Here is a 23,493-nt window from a genome sequence, read left to right on the forward strand (position 1 = left end):
GGGCAATGTCAGGATCAGAACCCAGTTCTTGCGCCTGCCAGCGAAGCCTTGTCCCCCGGGTCTGGCCGTGTAATAACACAGCTCGGAGCAGAGTAACTGAGCAGCCCTTTGAATGCCCGAACACTGCTGCTCTGTGTGCACACGAGGTGGGCATGGCAGCGAAAGGTCAATCCTGCTAATGTTGCTAGGTACCCTCACGTTCAGAACAGAAGACACAAAGACCCCCGTCCTCCTCTGTGTATCCTACATCAGGGCCAGCCTTGGCGCCCTTGAGTAGAGGGCAGCAGCCCACGCGAGGGTTGCTCCTAAATTACTTGTATAAGCTTTAGGTTTCAAAGGGAAGAAATGCCAGCAGAAGAGCATTCTTGTTACTCAGAGACCTGAATTTGTACCCTCAGTGAATGCAGGAGCTCTGAGCTCTGCTTCTCTTCTCGGTAACAGCGACAAGTGTGCCAAAGTAAATTTAAAGAAGAGCACATTTTCCTCCAAAGCGGGGGGAGAAAAAGGAGACTTCAAAGGGCCATACCCTCTCTGATGGTTCTTCTAAGCTGGCGCTTTTACTGGGTGCACACATGCACTCGAACAGCACAGCAAGGACTATGCTACCACCGGCAGTTGGATCCTAGCTCTTCAGGGCTGCTCAGCAATATTGTTTGCTTTTAAGAAACTTTTATGTGAATGACAACAGAAGCTCCTGGCTCTGCAGCGCTCTGTATCGATTTTATGATGTGCCAGTTTGCAGGCATTTCATATAATGCAAACAAGAGGCATTCGCTGTCTGCAGGGTTAGACGCCCAGACCTTTCCCTCCACTAACTTAGGCTTCTCCTGCTTAAATTGCAGGAGAAATCCTTTTAGTAGGAGCAAGACTGTTACCGTTTCCTGGCAAGCCTCTGCATGTGAATAGGTCACTTGATCTTGCACCTCCTGAAGTTAATGGTGAAAACATACTTGCTTTCAGTGACTGCAATATCATGCTTTTAGTGAGCGCATTGCTATTTCCTTTTGCAATATTTTCAAAGTCTCCATCACAGTAGTCCTTTGCCTTAAACAGGGGAAGCAATGAATAGGTCTCCCACAGTGCTGCCAACATCTTCCCAGCCATGTGGTTGAAACTCTAGATGGTGCCAGGGCCTGTGAAAGCCGGCAGCTTTGGCCTATGTGGTCCTGCTTCTGGCTAGGAACCCATGGCACTTCTGTCTATCATCGTGCTGAGAGCTCACTTTGGACCAATTCACATTTTTCTTTTATTTAAAGAAGCGGTTATAAATAATGGGACATTATTTAGCTCCTGGAAGAAAAAAAGGGGACGCAAGGCCATCAGATTTTTTCCGCAGCAAATCTGCCCTCTCCTTATTCCTTTAACTGGCTTTAGAGGAAACAGAGGGTGTGTTTTCTGCAAAATGCTTCTCCCATTTAATCCCTGCCGAGTTAGTTGTGGAGTCAAATGCCAGATCAAAAGGAGGCCCCAGCGAGTGAAAGTTGCAGGGAAGTCTCCAGCTGCCAGGGTCTCTTCCAGGGACAGCTGTAGGCTAATGGATAAGCTATAAACAGGGCATTTAGGGCACAAGTGACAATAGAACGGGGGCCAGGGTGAACAAAGGAAACTTTTTAAGTTTTTAAGACGCAAAGATCGTGAAAGCTGAACAGCAGAGCTTGTCAGCTGAGCTGTCTCTGCCTCAGAAAGGCCAAGGAGCCAGGGGCACAGAGAGCTTGTGCTGCCGCAGGCAGAGGATCCTGCTCTGCCGGCAGGATGTGCTGATTGTCGAAGGATCGGAGCAGGGGATAGGTGTTCAGTTAGAACAACTTTCTGGGATGATTAGAAACAGTTTTTTCATGTCAGTTCTAGCAGCAGCAGTTTTCATTACAGTGAGGAGAAAGAAGGGGAGAATGGCAAACTGTACATCAGTCCTTTGTTAATCTAAAAAATGTCTGATGACTGTGGAATGCCACACTGGACAACTCATGCTCTGAAAAGGAGATTTTTTTTGGAAAAATATGTTTCGATGACTTCTTACAGGAAGCTAGAGTGCTGTCTCTATAATCTCTCACCTGGTAAAGCACGTCCAGGTCTCCTAGCTGTTTCACGAGCATTCTCACAGTGCCAGCACACACTGTCCGCGGAGGGGTCTGTGTCACTCTATTTTACCTGCCCACCAGCCAGCCCGTATCTCAACACCCTCCAGTGCATGCACGGCAGATCAGCCCTGGAAGAAGAAGGGAACCTACCCGCAGGGTGACCTGGTATCACGAGGCTGTTGGTAGGTAACGCTGGTGGAGGTGGCAGCGTGGGTGGGGTGGCGAACATGGCCGGATGGTGCTGGTGTTGGGTCTGTGATCTGAGAGAGAAGTGCGAGGTAGCAAGATTAGAGATGGAGAGGGGCAGAGCCGGGCCGGAGGAATGGTGCGGAGGAATCTGGGGAGAGAGGGGAAGGTGTTTCGGGAGGCTGATGCTTGTTGCACTGCTAGCACTGCTGCTCCGGCTGCAGAGAGAAAAAGATGGGGGGAAGAGGGGGGAGAGAGACAGAGAGAGAAAGAGAGAGAGTGTGTTACAATACAAGACTGAAACAGTGCAAGAAATACACTACCAGAAACAACACAACTACGTAACACTCATCTCCCCAAGCTTATGTTTTTGTTTTTCTTAATGGCAGTGGAGACAATAATGAATCTTAATGAACTTCTCCAATAGGGCAGGACAGGGCTTGGGCTCTCTGGAGTGATGTTTCCTCTGGTGCTTGAGCAAGTTCTCAGGGCTATCTATGAGATACTGATGAAGGCCACAGAGGCAGCTGGATTTTGCACCTTTATTTAGCCTCAGATGACCTTGCAATCGCCATGTGCGTCCTTGTGATCATACGACACAATTACTCCAATTCCTTTTTCTGTTGCTCTGGGTGCAGAGATGCATAGTGTGAGTGACTTTGGGACCAAGTTATATTGCTGTGCATGCTGTGTAGTTATATTCACACAAGCACGCAAACACACACCATGTTAATGAATTTTTTTCATAATAATTCTCTATTTTACATCTGCTTCTACTATTATTACTCCACTGCAAGTGTTCTAAGTTTTGTGGGGTGAAAGGCACTATCATTGTAGTTATTATTCACTGTAATTCCCACAATATCAATTATTTGTTGCAATCTAAATCTCTGAGATACCTTGAATAGTTTGAAATATTTTTAATCATTTATACTATGGTGGCATTTACAGGGTAAAACCACAACAGAGCTTAAGTATGCAGGATACCATGAAATGCACATTAATGGCAGCTCTCTGTATTCGTATTTTGACACTTGTGCCAAATACTACATTTTAAATCAGTTTTCTCATCTTTTTTAAACTAGTCTAGTTCTGGCTTGGGAGGCAAGGCATGTTTTCTGTACCAGCAAAAAGACTATACAGGTTCCAGCTGACTGGCTAAACTCTTTTCTCTAGATACCATTTTCTCTCTCCATACCATTTTCACCCATCCTACTTACTGGATGGAGGCAATTTAAACAGTGAAGCTAAGCCTCCTGCTAGATCTGAACATGTCAGATTGAAGCAGATTTCTCAGCCTACATGGGAGCCGCATTTTCCGGGACACAGCATTTTCTGATAGAGATATCCCTCTTTTGATGCTGGTAAACCAAAAAAACCATGATAACCATGAACAAACCTACTTTAATGGAAGTCTTTCTGAATATGAAACAAACTCAAACCACCTTAAATTTCTAAGGCAAGAACTAGCCAGCTCAGACAAGACGGTGGAAATCTCCACTAGAAACTGGACCTAAAGGAACTTTGCCCCACAGTTACACACGCCTTTCTCCCAGAAAGGGAGCATTTATCACCACCTTTCAAATGCAGTTATCCACCACTGCTGAAAAATCCAGCCTGTGGAGTCGGCACAGGAAGTCCAATATGCAAAACATGGAGCATCTTACACAGACAGTCAGAGTGTCCTTGTCTCGCCTCCCAGCAACTTCTATCCCATTTGAAACAAGGTTTAGCCCAGCAGTAGCATAAAGATGACACGAGCGTCCCTTTCCCCTACCTGATATTATTGAGTCCGTTGTGGGCCACCTGGTGATGCACTTGGTAATTGAGAGGTGGAGGGATGTGACTCGGAGGCTGGGTCCGAAGCTCAGGTATTAACTGAGGCTGCGACTGCGGCCGAGGTTGAGGTTGTGACTGTGGCCGAGGCTGTGGCTGAGGCGTGAGCCTTGGTGGTGCTGGTGCTGAAATCACTGGCTCCTTCTTCAACAGTGGGCTTGCTCTGGCGCTTGACGTGGGCGCTGAGGAAGTAGAAGTCACAACGGCAGCTACTGGCTGGGGGCTGGGGATAGGCAGGGCGAAGGGCACGTCGGTGCTCAGTTCCCGGCTCCGCTCTAGCCCAGACACCTTTGGGACATTGGCTGCTTTCGCTTCTGGCTTGTCATTCAAGGTGGGACCTTATGGAGCAACGAGAAAAAGAACAAAGCGCGTGCTGAAAGGTCTGCGTTTGTTTCTCTGCTTGGTAGAACACATGCCTGAGAAAAAACAAGTCATGTTTCAGCTCGTGGGAGCATCGTGGGAGCACTGCTGCTACAAGATGGATGTGCGTTTGTGTGTCTGTCCTTCCGCTGTCCTTGACTGGCCAGTCTACAGGACTTGTTAGCATGTGTGTAAGAGACTTAGCTGTCACTAAATGAATGCGTACTACAAAGAACATATAGCTTTGTGACTTCTGCAGAGTCCCAAGGTTACGTACAGTAGGAGTGTGAACATGTCTCAAGTTACTGCTACAGTATTTCCTGCTTAATGTAAGTTTTGATAATGAACTCATGAATGCAAGCCTGATCATTAAGACATTTCATTTTCTCAACGCTCTTTCAAGGTAATCTACATTGTGTTTAGGCTCAACTCCAGCTCTAACACACCGTGACCCAAGCACTAATCATAAATGATAACCCTACCTGGCTTCTAGGGAGGAGGCTACCTCCCTAGGGGATCTTCGTGTAGCACAGGGTGGGACAGTTCTGCAGCGAAGCTGTGACATTGCCGTTTCCTGGCCACACACTTGTGTGGAAGAACAGAACAGAGAAGGCTGGAAAAATCCAGTCAGAAGTCCTGCTCATCCTAAGTATTGCACACACCTGTATGCATGGCATGTCGAAACAATCAGGAATGCTGCGACCTTGCAAAATGCAGCTACGGTGAGAATTCCGTAGAAGGAATTACTCCTTCTATGACGCCAAGTATCTCCTTTTTTCCAAATTAAGCTAAACAAAGCACCCCAAAAGGTTAAAAGGCTGGAAAGGAAAAAGGGAAAAGGGAGGAAAGGAGAGATATTTCAGATCAAGCAGTATATCGAAAAGGTTGAAGACAACCTTTGACATGACGACAACATGAACGTGATTCAACTCCCACTGTAACTCCCTTTTCAACATAATTCGTGTATCCTTGAGTGCACGTATACCCACAATTACAAGAAAAGCTGTTCATGGGTTACGAGAACTAGTGTTGTCCATGTGTTTCACACGCACACACCCCACCGTGCACACACAGCACTTCTAACTGACTTTTAGGATACATGCTTTTATTATCCACCAGAACGTGTTGGGGGCTGTTTGCGTTTAGCTGGCTTGCAGACATGCAAGAGATGCTACCTACACTCATTAACATGCTCCCAACAGCCTCACGAACAAATTCCGCCTTTGAAATTTTCCCGTCTCATCAAAGGACTGAGCCAGTTCCTGACGTAGGAGGTGTGGAAATAACACACAACACACACCACGAGCTAATTCTGGCCATGCAGACGCTCTAACCAGGCGTTTGCGAATGCAGCCCATGCGAGGCCAGAGTCCTCACTGCTGCTGCTTCGACGACTTGAGCACCGCCATGCCGGCATTAGATGAGAGGAGGACAGTGATGAATCAGAGCCTGTGGCACACTTTCTGTACAGAAAATGCCCGTGTGGTGATGGCATCTTCTTCCTTGAGATAAAAGGAGTTTCCCACATTGCTTCTGGCTCTGCTTGCACTCTCACCATTGCACCATTTCCTTCATCAATCACGCAATCAATCAATCAATCAATCAATCACTACATATATATCAATTCAGAATGTGAAAAGAGAACAAATGGAAACATGTATTTATCAGCTGAAGATGTCTGAGGACTTGTGGCCTCAAACCCACAAGTAACAGGAACAGAAGCCTTTCCAAACACCCGTACTTTGGCTGGCAGCAAGTACGCTCAACTCTGTACTTTCCAGCACCTTACACATCTTTACAAGTTTGACAGAATGTCTGGAGGTCCTACAACAAATATAAGGCTAACTCTCATTTCAGTGTATTTCTTTTTCAAATATGAGTTCATGTAACACAGGTACCCTGGTTTTAAGATGTAACTAGACTTGGTTCCAATGTTATTTAGAGTGACAATGAATTTCTTTCTAAAATCAAATTCTCATTGCTCTTGTGCACCATTATTTTTTATAATGCCACCTGTGTTTGTAAATTTTCCTCAGATTTTATTACTAACAATTGAAGAATTGTCATTGACTAGTCAAGCCAGGGCATTTTGGAGGAAGCGTATTCACAGCTGTAGATCCCACTATTTTTCAGCACTACCCATTAAAAGCAATCGGGTTTCATTCCTGACCATAGGTTTCCTGAGAGCCTATTAGCTCTTTCCATCCAACAGGCCTCCTCCTACAGAGTTAAACTTCATATTGTGTAATTATAGGCAATGTAGACTAATGGTGTATATTCAAAACACACTGGCACCACAAAAGTTAGCTGAGTAAAAAGTCAATTAGATCCAAAACAAATCAATGAAGTCCCGCATTAAAAGCAGCTGTTTGACCAGTTTTATGTACAACTATTGATTCCCTGTGGTTTCAGCATTAGTTCTCATTTGCAATTTTCTCAAAGCAAAAGCTCATGCTCCCTGGCTGACTGAACTGACCAGCCAGCCTGGTTGCATTGGTTAGTACTAGGGGTACATAACTAATTTCTGCTGCCAGCTTGCATCTCTCAGGCTGCAGCACTGAAATGTTTTTGTGTTTCATTCTCAGCAACAATGAAAATACCTAGATGCTTTTCTCCCACCCCGCTCTGGAAAAGCTACAGTGTGAGTATCTTCTCTCCTTTTGTAGCCATGTTGAGCAAAAGCAGAAGCACTGAGAAGGGAAAGATAACGGTGTGAATTCATGGGCGAGCGTGGAGAAGCATGTGAGAGACAGCAAAATGCCCGAGCCTTCCCAGCCACCACATGGGAAGGATGGTGGGCGAATCCTGGTGTTTTGGTGACTTTGCTGTTTCCCCTTCTGATGGCCGTGATGCAGTACAAGAGAGAGAAGCTGACTTGAGGGTGAACTGCAATGGGTGAAGGGAAGGGAACCACACGTGAACAAAGGCAGGACAAACCATGGAGAGAAATGACAGGGAGACAGCAACGCCAGGCACTGGGACCTGCCTGATGTTTGAAAGTCAAACCTTCTGAAAAGGAAACTTTTCTCACATCTAGATGTTTCATTTAAGTCTCTGGTAAAATCGATTTGGACAAAACAGAAAGCTGATGCCCAAATGGAAATACATCTCATCCCTATGTCTCACTACTCCAGAAGACACAAAAGGCACTTCTAGGCAAAGACTTAAGACCCTTCACTTCAGCTAACTCCATGGAGTGCCATCCCACCACTTACTCGTGCTCTGACATTGAAGAACATACACGTGTCCTGGTTTCTTTCTTTCCTTTCACACTCTTCTACCAACACTTACTTCTACCTGTTCAGTGCCTGTTTCCAGTACCCAGTCACTATCTAACCATACTCCAGAGGTCTCCAGAAACCTGACAGGTTTGAGGCCATCTTCCCTGTGCAACCAAAGAAACAATGAATTTTGAAGGCTGTAATTACCTGGTTTCTTAGGTACTTAGCAAGATCCTTACCATGATACCTATCACAAAAATTTCCAATTCAAGACTTTCCTCTCCATTCACATGGAAGTCTCTGAGCTACCTTCCCTGACATCCCTCAGAAAGTTAATTTTAATGATTTTAATGAGAGATGTTGCCCATTCTGATCAGGATCTCAAACTCTGCAGTTTCTCTGTAGGATGCTCAAATTCCTTCCCAAGGGAACTACACTCTTGTACGCCCAAGTTCCTTCCAATTGACCAAGCTGACTGCTGGTCACATATGGAAATATCCCAAAGAAAGAAACCGAATATTCCCTTTTGTGCAAGCTGGATCAGGTTTCATCGAGATCCTTTCAGAAATTTCTGTACTTCGGCTCCTAATCTTGTCCTTCTGAGCAGATGGACCCACGGAGCTCAGCACAACTGCCCCAACAAAAGCACAGACCCATCAGATCACACCACAACGTTCTAGAGGCAAAAATGTGTTTATTTTTACCAAGTCCTAGAGTAATTTTCATGCTTAATGATAACAGGCTGAGCCAATTTGCCTAAGACTTGACAGTCAGCTCCAATAATTCAACCTTAATTAAACCTGAACGCATGTCAGTTCAGCTCGTCCCTTCACAGGAAATCTGACATTTGCAATGATTCATGTTTCAGCCATGCTATGGGAAGGCTGGATCACATCTGCCATTCTCCACCACGCAGAGCGCTACCCCTTTTCAGCATGCCAACTTTGTTTATTTTCTAACCAAACACTTTGGACTTCTTCCATTGAGAGGTTTTCTTAAATGAGCAGACAGTGAAACATGTCTTGATCTCACAGGGATGAATGATGACCGAGTGCGAGAGACGGGGAAGAAAGGACTGAAACTGCTCTAACAAGAAAAATAACAACAACATGGGATTAGTAATTCTTGCCTCCTTGATCAACTAATTTGTCATCTGGAGTGTTGCAAAATTTCAGCCTCCCTGTGTCTTGGGCTACATTCCATTCCAATTTAACCTGGTAAAGATGAAAACTTTTAACAACTTTTAAAAGCATAGAGAGCTTTAGCTACTGCTGCTGGAAATCTGTAGAAACAAGAGTTGAAGTTTAAGGGAAACCCCAAAGTCAACTACAGTTGAATGTGCTGCAAAAAGTGTGTTTCAGAAGGAGTTACCTGAACCTGAAAGACCATCAGCATGGATCCAATACGAAACTTCAGTGAATTCAAAATCTGTGATTGGAATAAACACGCCCTGCCCATCCCCATGGCTGCACAGGCTGACATGCTTGCCAGCGTGTAACTACACAGCATTGCAGGCTAAACACAATACAGAAAGTCCCAGACACAAATTAAACCTTTCTGTTACAGGAATTTGCTTTCAAGCTGATTAAGAGTAGCTCAAGTGCAAGGGATTAAACATGTAAAGGCTGCTTTGAGAACTCCAATAAGCAGTTACTGTGTTATACAAACAGTACTTAGGGCAACAGCAGCTCCAGCCCTGCCTCTTGCTCTTTGCAAGCTGCTGGTTGCTGCTGAAAGGGGACTGTCAACACACGTACAATGTGATTGGAAATAATCTAATCTTGCTTGCACGCCTTTCCTTTGTCTCGTGAAAAAAAGAAAAGTGGAGTCATTCAGACGTCTTTCTGCAGTCTCCCTTGTTGTATTCAAGCAGCAAGTGTGATGGGGTGATGTGAGAAAGAAATTCCTCTCCTACATCCATCAATGACATCTTTACCAATGGCAATTTCCCAAGAAACACAACCACCACCATCTGCAGCCTATATATCCACCCTGTACACATCCTGGAAAACAGACATAAGCCAGGCTGGCTATGATGAACCCTGCTCCATATTATAATTCCAGCAAGAAACGCCGCAAAAGCATCACCACAGGAATTACAGGGACATATGTGGCAAGAAGCTGAGTATTTCAGAGTTGGTTGATGAGTCCCAGAGACGAGTTTTGAACCATCGGCACAGGGAACGAGTACAGAAGAGCATGATCTTACAGCAGTAGGTCAAAACAAAGAAATAGCTAAAGGAGAGTATTCAATGAACTTCAGCAAACCTTCTTTTTTTTTTTTTTTAAATTGAGCTTTTAGAGTGCTGCATAATGTACTGTGGATATGCAACATATATAAGCACAAGAAAGAATAAAGCATTTTGCATTGGCAATGACAGCACTGACACTGGCAGAGTGCTTACAAGTGAAAATGAATATTAAATGCTAATTCTTTATCTTCAGCTGGCTTTTGCTTTTATATGGATGGCTTTTTCATTGCGTTTTAGGAGGGTAGCACTATCTAAGACATTAGACGATTAGCTTGATCTGCAAAGGTAAGGCAAGCAGAGCTACAACGCAGAAGCTATCCAACATATGGGGCACCAAGTTTCTCCACCCATTTTAATGCAAATCAGCTTAAGATAAGGAATAAAGGCTTGGGACTTGCACATAAAACCACTGTCTGGAAGGCTCCGTGGTGTATAACGCGAACCATTTTTAACACTACTGCGAAGCAAAGGCCAAATTTCCATCATGACAGCGGCGTACTGCACAGGTTAGGTCGTGTCAAAAAATGTTCTCCCGTGACACAGGCTCCTCAGAACACCATGGGCCTCTGGTGGATTTTCCACAAATAATCGCAGCGTTTTCTCACGGAGGAAAGTAAGCCGAGCGTAAGCACGAACCCTCACACCTAGCTTTGAACCCGCGCTGCCGAGCGCGGCCGCCTGCGTGCGGGGGAGCAGGTCTTTGTTCACGGCGCGGCTCCCCAGCCCGAGCGCCGCCGCGGCTTTCAGCGGGAACCTCCTTCCGCAACCCGCTCTGGATTCGGCCCCTGTCACTCAGTTCATTTGTACCGAGCTGTCTGTCAAGTCAAATCGTCCTGCCGCAATCTGAAACACCCTCCGAACAGCTGCCACTATCAATTACTCTCCCAGACAGCCTTGACTATCAGGAAGAGAACTGGAGCGAGCACTTGCCAGTTTTAATAAACTGTGTTGCCCAAGTCATTTAACCTGCTAGATTGCTGTATGCTGGGGCTGTAACAAGCCTTCAGCTTTTCAACCTAGAAGAAAGCAACAGTGGCAAAAAGCTGTCAGCTTGGTCCTCAGAATTAACTTCCAAGGGTATCTTCCCCCCCTCACCTCCTTTCTGAAGCACCCACGTTTAAAAGTGAAGTATCTCCAAGTCATTTTCATAATGCCATGTCAAGGAAAGCATCTCACATTTTTAACACAAAGCCAACGACTCCCGAGAGCGAAGGGTTGACATGCTCCACGATTTTCCTGTTAGGAGCACACCTGAGCAGAGAGAGCTCCTCTCTCCTCTCACACCCACACGGACACGTCCCATGGGCACTCCCCAGCGCCGGCTCTGTCCGTGTATCGGCCACCACCTCCCCCGCGATGCTGATGCTTCCGAGGGCTTCAGCATGCCCTGGCCACCTCCAGGGCTCCGTACCCGCCACCCCAGCCCGCTCCTTACGCTTTCAGTGCAGTTACAGTTTCTCACCCAATTGAAAACTCAAGCGTGGCAAATTTACATTTACTCTGGTATTTTCAGGACCGGTAGGAGAGATTTCCTAAAGAAACATTTATTTAAAATTAAAACACTTCCATCCAGATCAGCGTTTTCAGTTTGCAGCTCCTGTATATATCAAGATGTCTGTGAATGTTAATCAGAAAGAAAAGGTCTATTGTCATTAGGATTAATTTGCCATATAGGAATCCGCACTTCCACTAGCAAGCTTATTGGACTCTGCAAATCAAAAAGAAGATTCAAAACCAATATGCTAAACGTTTTCCTCAGCCAGCTACGTAGATAACAGCCTTTGTTGCAAAAGCTTGCAGGACAGAAAGATTTCACCCCCTCCCCTAGAAACCGAGAGCAAAAGCATTAAGACCTACAAACTTGACGCTGATTTGCTGCTTTATGGTTCTTTAATGGGATGTTTTATTCCTAGAGATTTGGGAGCTTTCCATGCTCTATCCAGGCACGTTAGCTGTAAGCATGCATGACGACACTCCAAAGCTGCAGGAGCTGAATGAAAATGGGTGCCAAACACAAGGGTTGGGGCCAGAGCATAAAGAAGGAGGATCACCATTCAAATCCCCCCAAAGTAAGTCTCACTGCATTTTCCTAGCAATGCTGCTTCTGGCAACATTTCAATGCAAAGCTGAAACTGGATTTGCAGCTAAAGCACCTACTGTGGATGCTGGCGTTGTAATGAGATTGAAAGTTTCATACAGGCTTTTAATCTAGGGCTATAATGGTGGATCAAACGCTGCAGGGTTAAATCTCTTCAGCGCTGCTCCTAAGCAGATGCTGGATGCCTAAAAACCAGTGATGTAGGAGCCACTCTATTGCCTTGGCCACAAAATGTTACTAAAGCTTCTTGTAGTTACTTACTGAAGGTGTTTTTGTCTTGTTTGGTTCTGTTTTTGTTATGTGCGATAACATGTTGTACACCTAATCTGAGTGACAGACAAGCAACAAGGTAAATAAGCTATTAGAAAGACAATCCCCCCCTCAAACATATGAAAGCAAGCAAGCACAAATACTCAACTCCACACGTAAGCTTTTAAACAGACAAACCTGCTATATACCAAGGACTCCTATGATTTTAATTAGTCAAACAAGGGCAAATAATAAACCATCAACTACTACATTACAGGAGAAAATGTACTACTTTTGCTGTTTGAAATCCATATCGATTCCCATCTAGCCTGCAAGTGAGTTATTAATCACTCCAATTAAATCATGAACACAGGTCTTTACGCTGAAATTGAACCCCTACCAATAGATCAATAACTCAAACCTCCAAGAGCAATTACTGCTCAGCATAATAGAGCAGCTTGTTACGGAGAGCTCCATGCAGACCGCAATTCTCTCTGTCATATCTTTCACAGGCGGTTCAAACAAACTGGGGAAAAGAAGATTTTATAACTATTATTTTCAAAATAAACAGACATCTGCTTAGAGTTACCTAATCTCTCTCACATCACAGAGGCAGATCTGCCAAGGTCACATTGGAGACATGATTACATTTTTTCACAATTTGTTATTCTAGCAAAGCCCTGATAAGATTGAACTATTGAAGTTCACACTCTGGTTTAATTTCAAGAGGTTAAATGCCAAATCCTTTTCTTATTGCTACAAGGAAGGGATCTGCCAGGCTGCATAATACCCTGTGTGGGCTAAGACAACAATTTTGTTTCATCTGCACAGTCTTATGAAGGTTTTGATTTTTTTTTTTTAAATGACATCAGAGAACTCCAAACTCCCAAAGAATCATTTAAAGTAAAATCAGAAAGTGAGACTGTTCCGGAGGAGTGCGAATGACCTTTCAGACCTTCCAGCCTGGAGAAGTTAAGTCAATGGCTGGCTGAGAAAGCACGCTCGCTAACCAAAACCAGAAAAAGGCAAGAAAGAACATTCTCAAACACCAGATCATCTCTGCTGGGAACAGGAGATGATTACCCTAACCAGCCAAGCGTATGCAGGGTCACAGAAATTCCCATCTCTGCATTGGAAGATAACTCCTGATGCAAGGAAAAGAGGAACCGTCGCGCTCAGGCTCTCTGAGTGCCGCTGTGCCGCTTAGCTCCCACGTCCTTTCCAGGTGAGAGCCGTATTTCTGCACGCATCCTTGCTTCTCATCGGCTGGCCCCTTCAAGCAGGCCCCTGAGCGCCATCCATCATCCTTCATTAGGGAAGCTATTGGCAGCCAATTAAGTGGTGATGGACCCACACCATTGAAGCTAATCAAGATGAGTTCATACCGTCCCCTCCAGGCTGCAGGCGCTGGCTCCTGTCTACGAGAGGGGTCACGTTCCCACTTCTTCCCCTCACCGGCTCGCTGTCGGGTACGTGGAAACAGCCTGGGCCAGGGCTCAGCATACGCACGCAAAAATGACACCAAATCAGGCACGGCAAGAAAAGAAGCAGGTAGAGGGGCAGCGCTACTGCTGGGATCTCACCGTGGTTTTCCACCACCAGACACACAAACAGCTTTTAGAAAAGGGACGGAGGGAAGAGAGATTATCTATTCCCCATGCAGCAGAGGCAGAAGGAGCCCAGACAACAGTTTTCTTCCTCCCTAAGGGTCAGAGATTGTAACTGGAGTTAGAAAGATCAAATCGAGTCGTGATCTCTTTTCTGGCATGCGGTATGCACTACTCATGTGAACTACATCAGCTCAAAATCCAACAACCTACACCCATCTCCTCAAAGAGAACTCATCTCTGGTCTCTAGATGACCACATGCATCAAATCTGTGCTCCTGGTTGGCTTTCCAAACAGTTTTACTGGAAACAGGCTCACAACAGACCCTTTAACACACACCCACCCACCCCCCCACCCACCCACCCCCAAATTCAGCCCCCGGATAGACACATAGGGATTCAAACTGCCTTTTCAGGGCAGAGGACAGCCCTACATAAACCAAAATTTTAACGGGAAAGAATCCTCTTTCATTTTCACCCCTTCTGGAGTCTATAGATAAGGATACAAAGAATCATGTCTCTCCACTTCAATCAACGAGTGAGCATTACTTCCAGCAGAGAATTGCTTCTAACAGTGTGTGGGATCCCCTTTCCCCAGAACTCAAAGGCCAAGCTGCACACGTTCTGTCAGGCTCCTAACTGACACCATTCAAACCCACTGAGCTTCAATGTAGAACAGCCAGAGGATCCACATTTGCTTGAAACCAGCTGTGATGGACCTGGACTCCCCAGTTCCAAGCATCAAGCAGGAAAAGCTGCCAAACCTCAGCTAACACCAGCAAGAGCGAAGAGTGTTTCAGCTGAAGGCTACTGCAGGTCCTGCTAGAGGCAGATCCTGTTTCGTGGAAATAATTGTGGCATCAAGCCGGCTCTGCAGCCCAGGAAGCCAGTGAACATCTTCTACAGGACCGGGCAAGAGGGATGTGCAGGAAACACGGCTGCAGAGTGCACCTGTGGCTCTGGTGTAGGGGACTGAAGATGCCATGGAAGGCAGCTCACCTGTACAGTTGTGCTAAAGCTAAGGAGCCGCAAAACCTGCCCATTCCCCACATGCTTTGTGCCTACCAGACCCACTGTTTCAGCACATCGTACTCTGTTTAGGAGGCTCTGTGCTAAACTCTGCCATTTAAATTTTCAGGGATAACAAAGACAGCAGTTATAATTTCTAATGGATTTTAGTCTGCAGCGGTCTTTGCTAGGTGTCAGAAGACTTTAGAAAAAGACCTATTGTGCCTGTGTGCAATCAGTAGTTGAAGTGCCAAAGCTGCTTTTCTGGCCCAGGAAAGTCAGAAGTGAAAGGCAGAAAAGGGTGGCAAACAGAACTGTTTAGAAACTGTCTCAGTAACGTGACTAACTTCCATACCTGATGTTATGGCTGGAGTTGTGAGAATGGAAAGTGCTGCTGCAAGGTGACTTAGTCTCTGCTAAACAGGAACTGAAAGGAGTGACTGACCATGCACAAATTAGCAAAATCCTGTCTTACTTATTTGTGAAGACCAGCCCTCACAGTTCAGTAACTGCTGTCACATTAGTGCTAACATGCTTATAATTTGGGAAAACAACACTTGAGATTCAGTGCTTGTCAAGTGGGGCCAGCGCTTTCCAACCAGCAGCTCCCCATACCCTGCAGCCTCCCACTGCCCTCCCTCCCCATTCCCAGGAACAAGGAGGCACCTTCCAGGCAGATCCCTTGCTTAGATTTGGTAGCAGGACATTAGTACTCTAAAACAACATGTTTAGCTGTTACCAAATTGCCTCCATTTTGCTGGCAGTTATGCAGTAGCGCCTCTTTCCAGTAACTTTGTTGAGAATCTAGGGTCAAGATGAAGAAAAACTGGAAGAATTTTCCTGCAAGCTCAGGAGCAATAAGGTCTCTCACCTCACTCCTATTTGCATGGTCAAAATCCAGCTCTAGAGCTGCTGGAATGGCATCTTGAGAAAAATTGAGATATTAACAGACTGAATACATTCAACAACATTTCAAGTTGCATCATGGATAATTAAAATATTTAAGGGACAAGCTGCAAGTTGTTAATGAGAGAACATTTACTGGAATGGTGTGTGCCCTTTGGATTTGGTCCCTATGGCAACCAAATATTCACTCCAAAAGGATGCGCTGGAAGAAGCATGTCAGGAACTGCCTCAACGTTTTAATTCACAGAGTGAGCAATGAATAAATACAGCTACTGACAAGCACAGCACAGGCAAAAAAGGTTTCTAAACAGCATTAGGAAGCCACAGATGGCCTTTTGCTTTTTAAGATTGAAAAAGCCCACTCTTCCTTTAAACACACCCACTATAAAGATCAAGAAAACTGGACTGTGTTACACATGGGGTGTTGAATCACATGTATTAGCTACTGATAATAAAAGTTTTACAACAGAGGAGCTTTTCTTCAGTTTCTAACTTCTCAGTCCGTGAGAAATTGTGACTGTGTTTCTACTCCCCATATTGGAAGATGTTGCATCAAAATCTTCAGAAAAATCTTTTCTGTCTCACCTGGCTCAACAGGAGACAAACTTTGAGAATGCAACAGCATGTGAAGGACAGCTTCGCAGCATGCTCAAGAAGGAAAATGTGAGGGACGATTGGCTTTTCCTTCAAAACAGGAAGAGTGGCTTGGTACACAATAAGAAAAGAATACTTCACTGGACTGCAGAAAGCAAACTCCTTCAGCATGATCTCAGAGTGTTTGAAATGCAGCTGCGAAGCTCCTTCCAGCTTTCTCCTTTGATGAAGTGTGAATTCTTCAATGGGCAGTAGAAATTTTGGAAATACTTTGGTGCCGGATATGCTTGAGGATAACGTAAGATCTGGCATCTAATAAGATCTAACAGAGGACCATTGTGTTGTGCATTGCAATGGAATCACACCGTATTAATGAAAAGGTACTCTTGAATCTCTTCTTGCATGAGGGTTTATGGCTGTGGAAAGAAACCTTACAAGGCTGCAGGCTGCTGGATGGTGCAAGGCTGCATGCGATGCCAGCCTGACTGTGCAAAAAGCCTGAAACAATAATTCAAGACTTGTAAACCCAAATGCTTGCTCCACACTCCTCATCCCGCTGACTCCTTGAAGTCCCTTTACACTCACTGTAGTGGCCCTGCAATGACTGTTAGGCATAAGCACAACAGCTTCTATAAGGCTGCTGGGTGGAAGCGGTACCTTCAGCTGCAGGTTGTCAAGGCCACAGAAGATACCTGTGGTTCTGACATGCACGAGGACTACTGACTGTAGTGAGGGAGAGTCATTCAGTAGAGCATTCATTGCCCTGCTTACTGATGTATTTGGCTTTCTTGGTGACAGGGGTTTGCTGGGAGCCCTGGCAGCACGCAGCTCTGTCCTCTCCCACCTCCCAGGCAGAGCCACGACTCTCACAATCCCCACATAACCCTCTGAGCTGGAACTGAGCAGGCACAGCCCACACACTAACCTCCGTCTTAGGCAGCAAACAAGTCCAGACTCAGACATCTATAAGGATAATCACAGGAATTGTTTCATACAAAACTGCTGCACATTTTTATTTCAGTATTGGGTGAAAGAAAGAGACAAGTATCTGGGCTTAGCCTGCAGATACTTTTCCAAGACAGTAATTGCTGCATAATTCATGTTCTTGTTTTCACATGTTTGCCATGTGTATACCAACAATCCTACTGAATTCACTGTAAGTTCTTCTTTCAAGTCCTCTCCATGTCACAGTTTTTCCGAACAGCAGAAACACAAACAAGCAGAAGTCCAGTGCTAAGCAGCAACTGGGGTTTGGCAAATTCCTGTAATCCCACATTCTTGCACATTAGGAGGAGAAAGTGGGGTCCAGGCTAATTCTTGAGAGTCTCCACTCCACATTAGCACAGCAGACAACATCTTTCACTCATTATACCTGTACTTCCCTGCAAGCAGTTCTCTGTGAAGTCAGAATTGAGCCTTCGTATCTCTACCCAAAGCCACCTGCTCCCCACCAACTCCAGATCCCACAGGCTGGAGGAGTGCTGCCCTCTACATGAGGCAAGGCTCATAAATAGCAAGTATTTGCGACTGATAGGAAATCTCAGCACAGTTAGAAGCAATTTATAGCTTCCGCTCACAAAGAAGTGGTAGCGATGATGCAGGTCCTCAACTCAGCCTTTGAGCAATGGTTTGAGGCACGTTTGCTGATATTAAACTAACTGGAGATTACATAGATCCTTGCAGGGAGGGGACTCCTTCTCTTAAGAAATGCATTTGTTCTAACGGGCCCCAAATGGTTAATCAATCCAATGATTACAAATGAAATGCCTCCTCTCCCAATGGGCAGAATCCAAGTTCTGGTGCCACTGGTTTTGTTTTTGAGGACACAATATGGTTTTGTTTTTGAGGACAACACTCCCAACTGCCAGCGGTTAGTTTCAGGGAACCACCTCCTCCCACATTAACATATTCATTTGCAAAATCTATCACATATGTTGCGTGCAAACTGGCTGAGAGTTTGATTCAGCTCTGACAGCATGAGAGCCTCTAGCCCAAATGTCTGAAAGTAATAAAATCCACACCATCCTCCTGACTCCTCACGCTAAGAGTGACCTATATTTACTTTGCCCTACCAGTAGCGGCGAACCTACACAGGTATGTAACCACAATTACAGACAAAACGGAAGGGGCATCAGTTTCTAACATGTCTTCATTTTAGCTTCCTCCTCCCTTGGCTTGAAGTAAGGATACTAATCCTAAATCTAGAATTTTGCCTTCCCACTGATTTTCTGCTGTAACAAGAAGGGAAATGGTAAGCCCTGTTCAGCTCTCAGATGCAACTGTAACAAGGACCACAGATGTAGCTGGAGGACCTTACGCCAGAGCAACGCAGGACTGGGACACTGCATTGCAGAAGAGAACAAACCCGTCCGGCTGGGCTGCGGTGCACGTAACACCGCACAGCATCCTCATCCCCCTGCCCTGCCTTCTTACTTTCCTGGCCATAGCCATTTTGGTTTTCTTGGGTATCTAATCACATTGGAACAGCATCTCTTCATCTTACACAGAGGCACGTGCTTGTTCCCAGAAGATGGGAAACAGTACCACTGGTCCATGCCGGGGTTGTGGACCTCACATTGGGATAATTGTCCCATGAAAAATGCAAGCAATAGTGTTTTTGTTACAGGCTATGCTCATGGCTAATGGAAATGGCTGGACTGTCACACCCTACCTTATGATCACTCCACAAACAGAAATTAGGCCAGGAGAGACAGAGCACCCATTATTTCATATATAGACATGGGAAGCAAGGAAAATTATGGAATAACCCCTCGCAGACAGTAGGTGTTCCTGTGTTTTTAAAAACCCTCTCCCCAGCCCTTTGTTTTGCAGGCTGGCTCAGAGCTGGGCCGTTCCCACAGACTCTGCGCTCCCCAGAGCTGTCAGGCTGCCGGAGGCTCGGAGTAGCTGCTCTGAATGAGGAAGTTTCTTCCCATTAATTCATTAAAACCAAAGCCAGATTTCCCTTACACTAGGTGCTTGCATGGTTCTGAAAAATCCCAGCCTCTTCTAAGACCAAACACAAACAAGAGTGGCTGGAAGGAAGCAAGGATATTCCCCATCATGAAAGGAGGAAAAAGGCACCGAGGGAGCAGTCGGCCTCTCCGATGCCACACCACATCTCCAGGGACTAAAGCTTTGCTGCATCCACAAGATAAATCCACCTTCTCCCCCTCTTCCCACAGCAGCACAGAACAACTCCCCTGTTAGCAGCGCTGGATGCTGGTAAAGGTCTCCCTTTTCTTCCTCGTGTAAGGCATTTCCCACCCCTTCATTTTATAAATTACCAGAACAGACATTTAAATGTTCAAGAGTAATCTGAACGGAGTATTCATGCCTTGGGCATTTTTATGCTCTACAAGGAGAGAAACAAAAGGGCCTCATTTAATACCTCCCTACAGCATTCCCTGTTCCTGCTCTTCCCTTGTGAATCTCCAAAGGCAAACTCTCAGCGGTTCAAGGCTCCTGCAACACCCCAGCCCTCCCCTCTCCCTTTTTATGAGCAAGATGGGCTTTTAAAGCAAACCTCGCTGGCTGACTGGAACAGGTGGTGGGAATCGAATCCTTTAAAGGACAGAAAAAGCATTTGTAACTAATAAAAAGAGAAGAAAATTCTGATTCCCGTGGTTTTATTAAGCACCCGCGGGAGTCATTGGGACAGCAGGCACATCTGCCGCCTCTGCGTGCTTCGGTGGCTCCCTCGGAGCCCCGGTACCGGAGCTGCGGGATGGAGAGAATAAACGGCCTCTGTGCACCTGCACCCTCCGCCTCCCGGGATGCCAAGGAGAGGGGTGGCTCTGCCTGCTTTATGGGGGATTTTACGAACGCTGTATCAGTCCCAGAGCCTGATGGGCCAGGGTAGGGGCTGAGCTGTCTTCTGCCCTGGATTTTGAGATCTAGCTTTACAAAACCAGCAGAAGCCTCTATCTTCTCCAACATAGAGAAACCATCCGATGCTTGAACAAAGTTTTGTGCTAGATCAAAAAGCTAGACCTGCAAAACCGTCCTTGGGGCTTTGCTTTTATTCTTTAACAAAACCCTCCCCTACAATAACTTTCTAATCCTCAGCCTCGGAGAGGAACATCACAATATATTGAGGCTAAAAATATACCTTAATCTCTTGCCTTCTAATTGACATGTAAAGAAGTCTAACTAGAAGAGGACCCCAGGGCACGGTTGGCAAAAGCTGGGTTTGCTGTGTGGCACTTTGAGACAGCAGCTCTCCTAGAAAGTAGGGAAAGAACTGCAGCCCCGGGACCACAGCTCGCTCCCCACCTCTCCTCTCCAGCCGTGCCGTCCGCCTTTCTTCTTCCCTTATTGTCAGAACTGAAGAAGGGAGAGGTGACAAGCTGGAAAGGCATGGCCAAGACTCGAGAGTGAGAATTCAAAGCACCCCTGCTACGCTCCAAAGTGCTGTTATGGCTGCTCCCTGTGTGCAAGGAATTAGGATATGGTCCCCAATTCAGCTATGAGCAAAGGAGGCAGAGAAATAGATGTGCTTTCGGCAGAGACCTCAGGTACTGCTCCTTTTCTGTATTAGTTGGCAAGCACAAGGTACAGAAACATCCACGGCTAAGAGCAAACGCTGGAATCCAGGTTTATCTGGATGTGATCTAAGGGACGCTTAGCTATGATGTGGCCAGTGCAGTTGTTTGTTCAAGAGTTAAAAGGAAGGGATATTTCTTCCTATGGAGGAGGAACAGGAGATTAAACCTGGACTTGACTCAGATCTCCCTCCTTTCTCATATGGGTTTCTCTCCACAAAGAGGGGGTGGCGGTGGGCTTGAATATTCTCCAAATGTGACTTCCTTTTCCTCCACAAGTAATTTATAGAGAAAAAGGTCTGAAGTCCCTACAGTCTTCTACAGATACGTCGCATTCTGGAGCTCTGGGCTTCTCCCCGTTTCTTTGTTTCTCTGTATCAATTTTGCACAACCTGCACTGAAGTCATTTCAAGACGCGCGTGCCCACCCCTCCCCACGCACAGCAGCTGGTGATGTCTGCATGTACGTTTGGTGACATGCCATCACTGAACAGTTCTTCAGCAGCCAGTCCCACAGCAGTGCCAGAAAATCTATTTAGTCTGTAAGTCTACAAAACCTGGCATATGCCTTTACACAGTCTGAAACACCACTGCAGTATTTACATCCCTTCCAGAGTACCACAGAAACATTTATCACTATATGGTCAAGCTCTACTAGTCACATACCAGCACTGGCATCCTGGAGAAGGACTGTATCACAAACAAGCGCCCACCTCAAGGACCTTTGGGGTATTCAGCATGTTGTGGCTGCACTGAATTAGTTTCTGACCAGAAAAGAGAACACTTTCTTCAATCGTGCTGTAGAAATGTTTTCCTTACGGCCAAACTTCAGAAATATTCACCACCCGATATTGAGGTTGGTTTTTCTAAGAGCTAAGGATCATAAAGTAGCCACGTGTTTAAACAAGAGGTCATTATCCGCCAGCTCCAGGGTTCAGTGCAAGCTTCTAAGCAAAGAGCAATTTGAAAATAGAGCTGTTAAAGCACTAACAGTAATTTAGAGTAGTTTAAGTTTCTGTTTTACTGATTTTTCTGGCTAAGATTCATAGGGCTATCAAATTAGCATCTGGATATCTTGTTGAGGAGAGTAAAGTCAATAATCTAACAGGCCCATTTCGTTTCTTTTTACTGCCGCAATCGTCTGACTTCATCGATACTCAGACCTGAAGGCAAAGGACACAAGGACAATGCCGGTGGCAGATGCCAAGCCCCCGTGTTTTGTGTGTCACGCAGCACAGTCCCCTCCCGATCTGAGAAACAGCAATCGGAAGGAACCGATTTCTACTCAAGATGCCACAATACCAAAGGTTTAATATTAACTTATTGGTTCCCAACACAATTATACGAAGGGAGATTTTTCAAAGGTGCAAAGTCAGCAAGAGATTAAGTGAGGGTTTGACCCAAACCTTCAAAAGCTTTGTAACCACACAGTTCACCTGCACCATAACCTGGAAGCTTTTCAGGACCAACAGCAGTAGCAAATAACAACATTTGTTTTTTAAATAAATGTGCTCTATTAACTCTTTGCAGAGAAATCTGCTTTACCAATACCAACCTCCTCAGTCTCTCTAGCTTCATCTACCCAGCGTGGTAAGAAGAGAAGCTCCTCCAACCCGTCCCTCCTCTCCCTCTCCTCCACCTCCGCACAGTGCATCGCTTGCAGCATCGGTTTGTGCTGCACTCAGCGCTCCACGTCGCCAAACTGGTCAAACCCACAGATGGAAGGAAAGACGCCTTTCCATCCCCACCTCTGGAAAGACGCAGATGTGGTAGGAAAAGCCATGCAAACTCCCCTCGTTCCCTTTGAAACCAGAGGAGAACAGATGAGCAGCACATTTGAAATTAATTACAGCAAAACCTACTGCATTGTTCTCTCCTCCCCTTCCTTTTTCCCCTGACCCCCTCATTGCAGAGCTTTCACTGAAACCTCTGTGGCGTGTATATTTTCCTAAAGTCGCCGGGGCCAAAACGGTACAGCTGAGACATTCACAGAAGTCAAAGAAAGTGCAGAGCCAGGTTAGTGCACAGGGGTACAATAGTTCCTTAAGAGCGAGCGTCTCCCCCGCTGCCGCCCCCCTCCTCCCAAACCTTCCCTCTCTAATGAACCTTTGGTGTCTGTCCACAAAAAACAAACATCAATCAGGCAACAGGCTGTTCCTTTTCCCCTGTTGCTAGTCTGAAATAACAGTCATCCCCCGCTGGGCTGGGAACGCCACTTCCCTCTCCAGCACACATACGGGATAATAAGGGGGAGGCGAAGGAGGGAGGAAAACCCGCTCCGAGGTGCCAGAATACACAGCGAGCCGTGCCTTTCGGAGCCAGAGAAAACTTAGGAACACAACAGCTTTTGATTCCTCCTGCCCCACTGGGCACGTTAATTATTTAATAGCTGGCTTGTGAATTGGTGGTGGTGGTAGGAACAGGGTAGAAGGCAAATCAGGCTTTTCCCCCCCGCCCCGTCCCCAGTCCCCTCCTTGCGCTGGCAGAACCAGCGTGTGTGTGCACACGCGTGTGCGCGGCTGCGGGCACGCCTGGGAGCCTGCTCCCAGCTGCCT

At 46.0% G+C, this 23,493-nt stretch overlaps 1 protein-coding gene across 16 annotated transcripts in view; it reads right to left on the reverse strand.

The window, feature by feature from the left end:
* FBRSL1 (fibrosin like 1) overlaps window positions 1-23,493 on the reverse strand; it is a 552,901-nt gene that overhangs the window by 23,620 nt on the left and 505,788 nt on the right. For all 16 annotated transcript variants that reach the window (XM_075168048.1, XM_075168057.1, XM_075168060.1 and 13 more), the window contains 2 exons: window positions 4,042-4,438; window positions 2,229-2,482 (listed from right to left, as the gene is read on the reverse strand). In XM_075168048.1, coding sequence (XP_075024149.1) covers window positions 2,229-2,482; window positions 4,042-4,438 — 651 coding nt within the window. The remainder of the gene's footprint in view (window positions 1-2,228; window positions 2,483-4,041; window positions 4,439-23,493) is intronic.

The sequence above is a fragment of the Calonectris borealis genome, chromosome 18, assembly GCF_964195595.1.
Source record: "Calonectris borealis chromosome 18, bCalBor7.hap1.2, whole genome shotgun sequence".
NCBI classification, from domain to species: domain Eukaryota; kingdom Metazoa; phylum Chordata; class Aves; order Procellariiformes; family Procellariidae; genus Calonectris; species Calonectris borealis.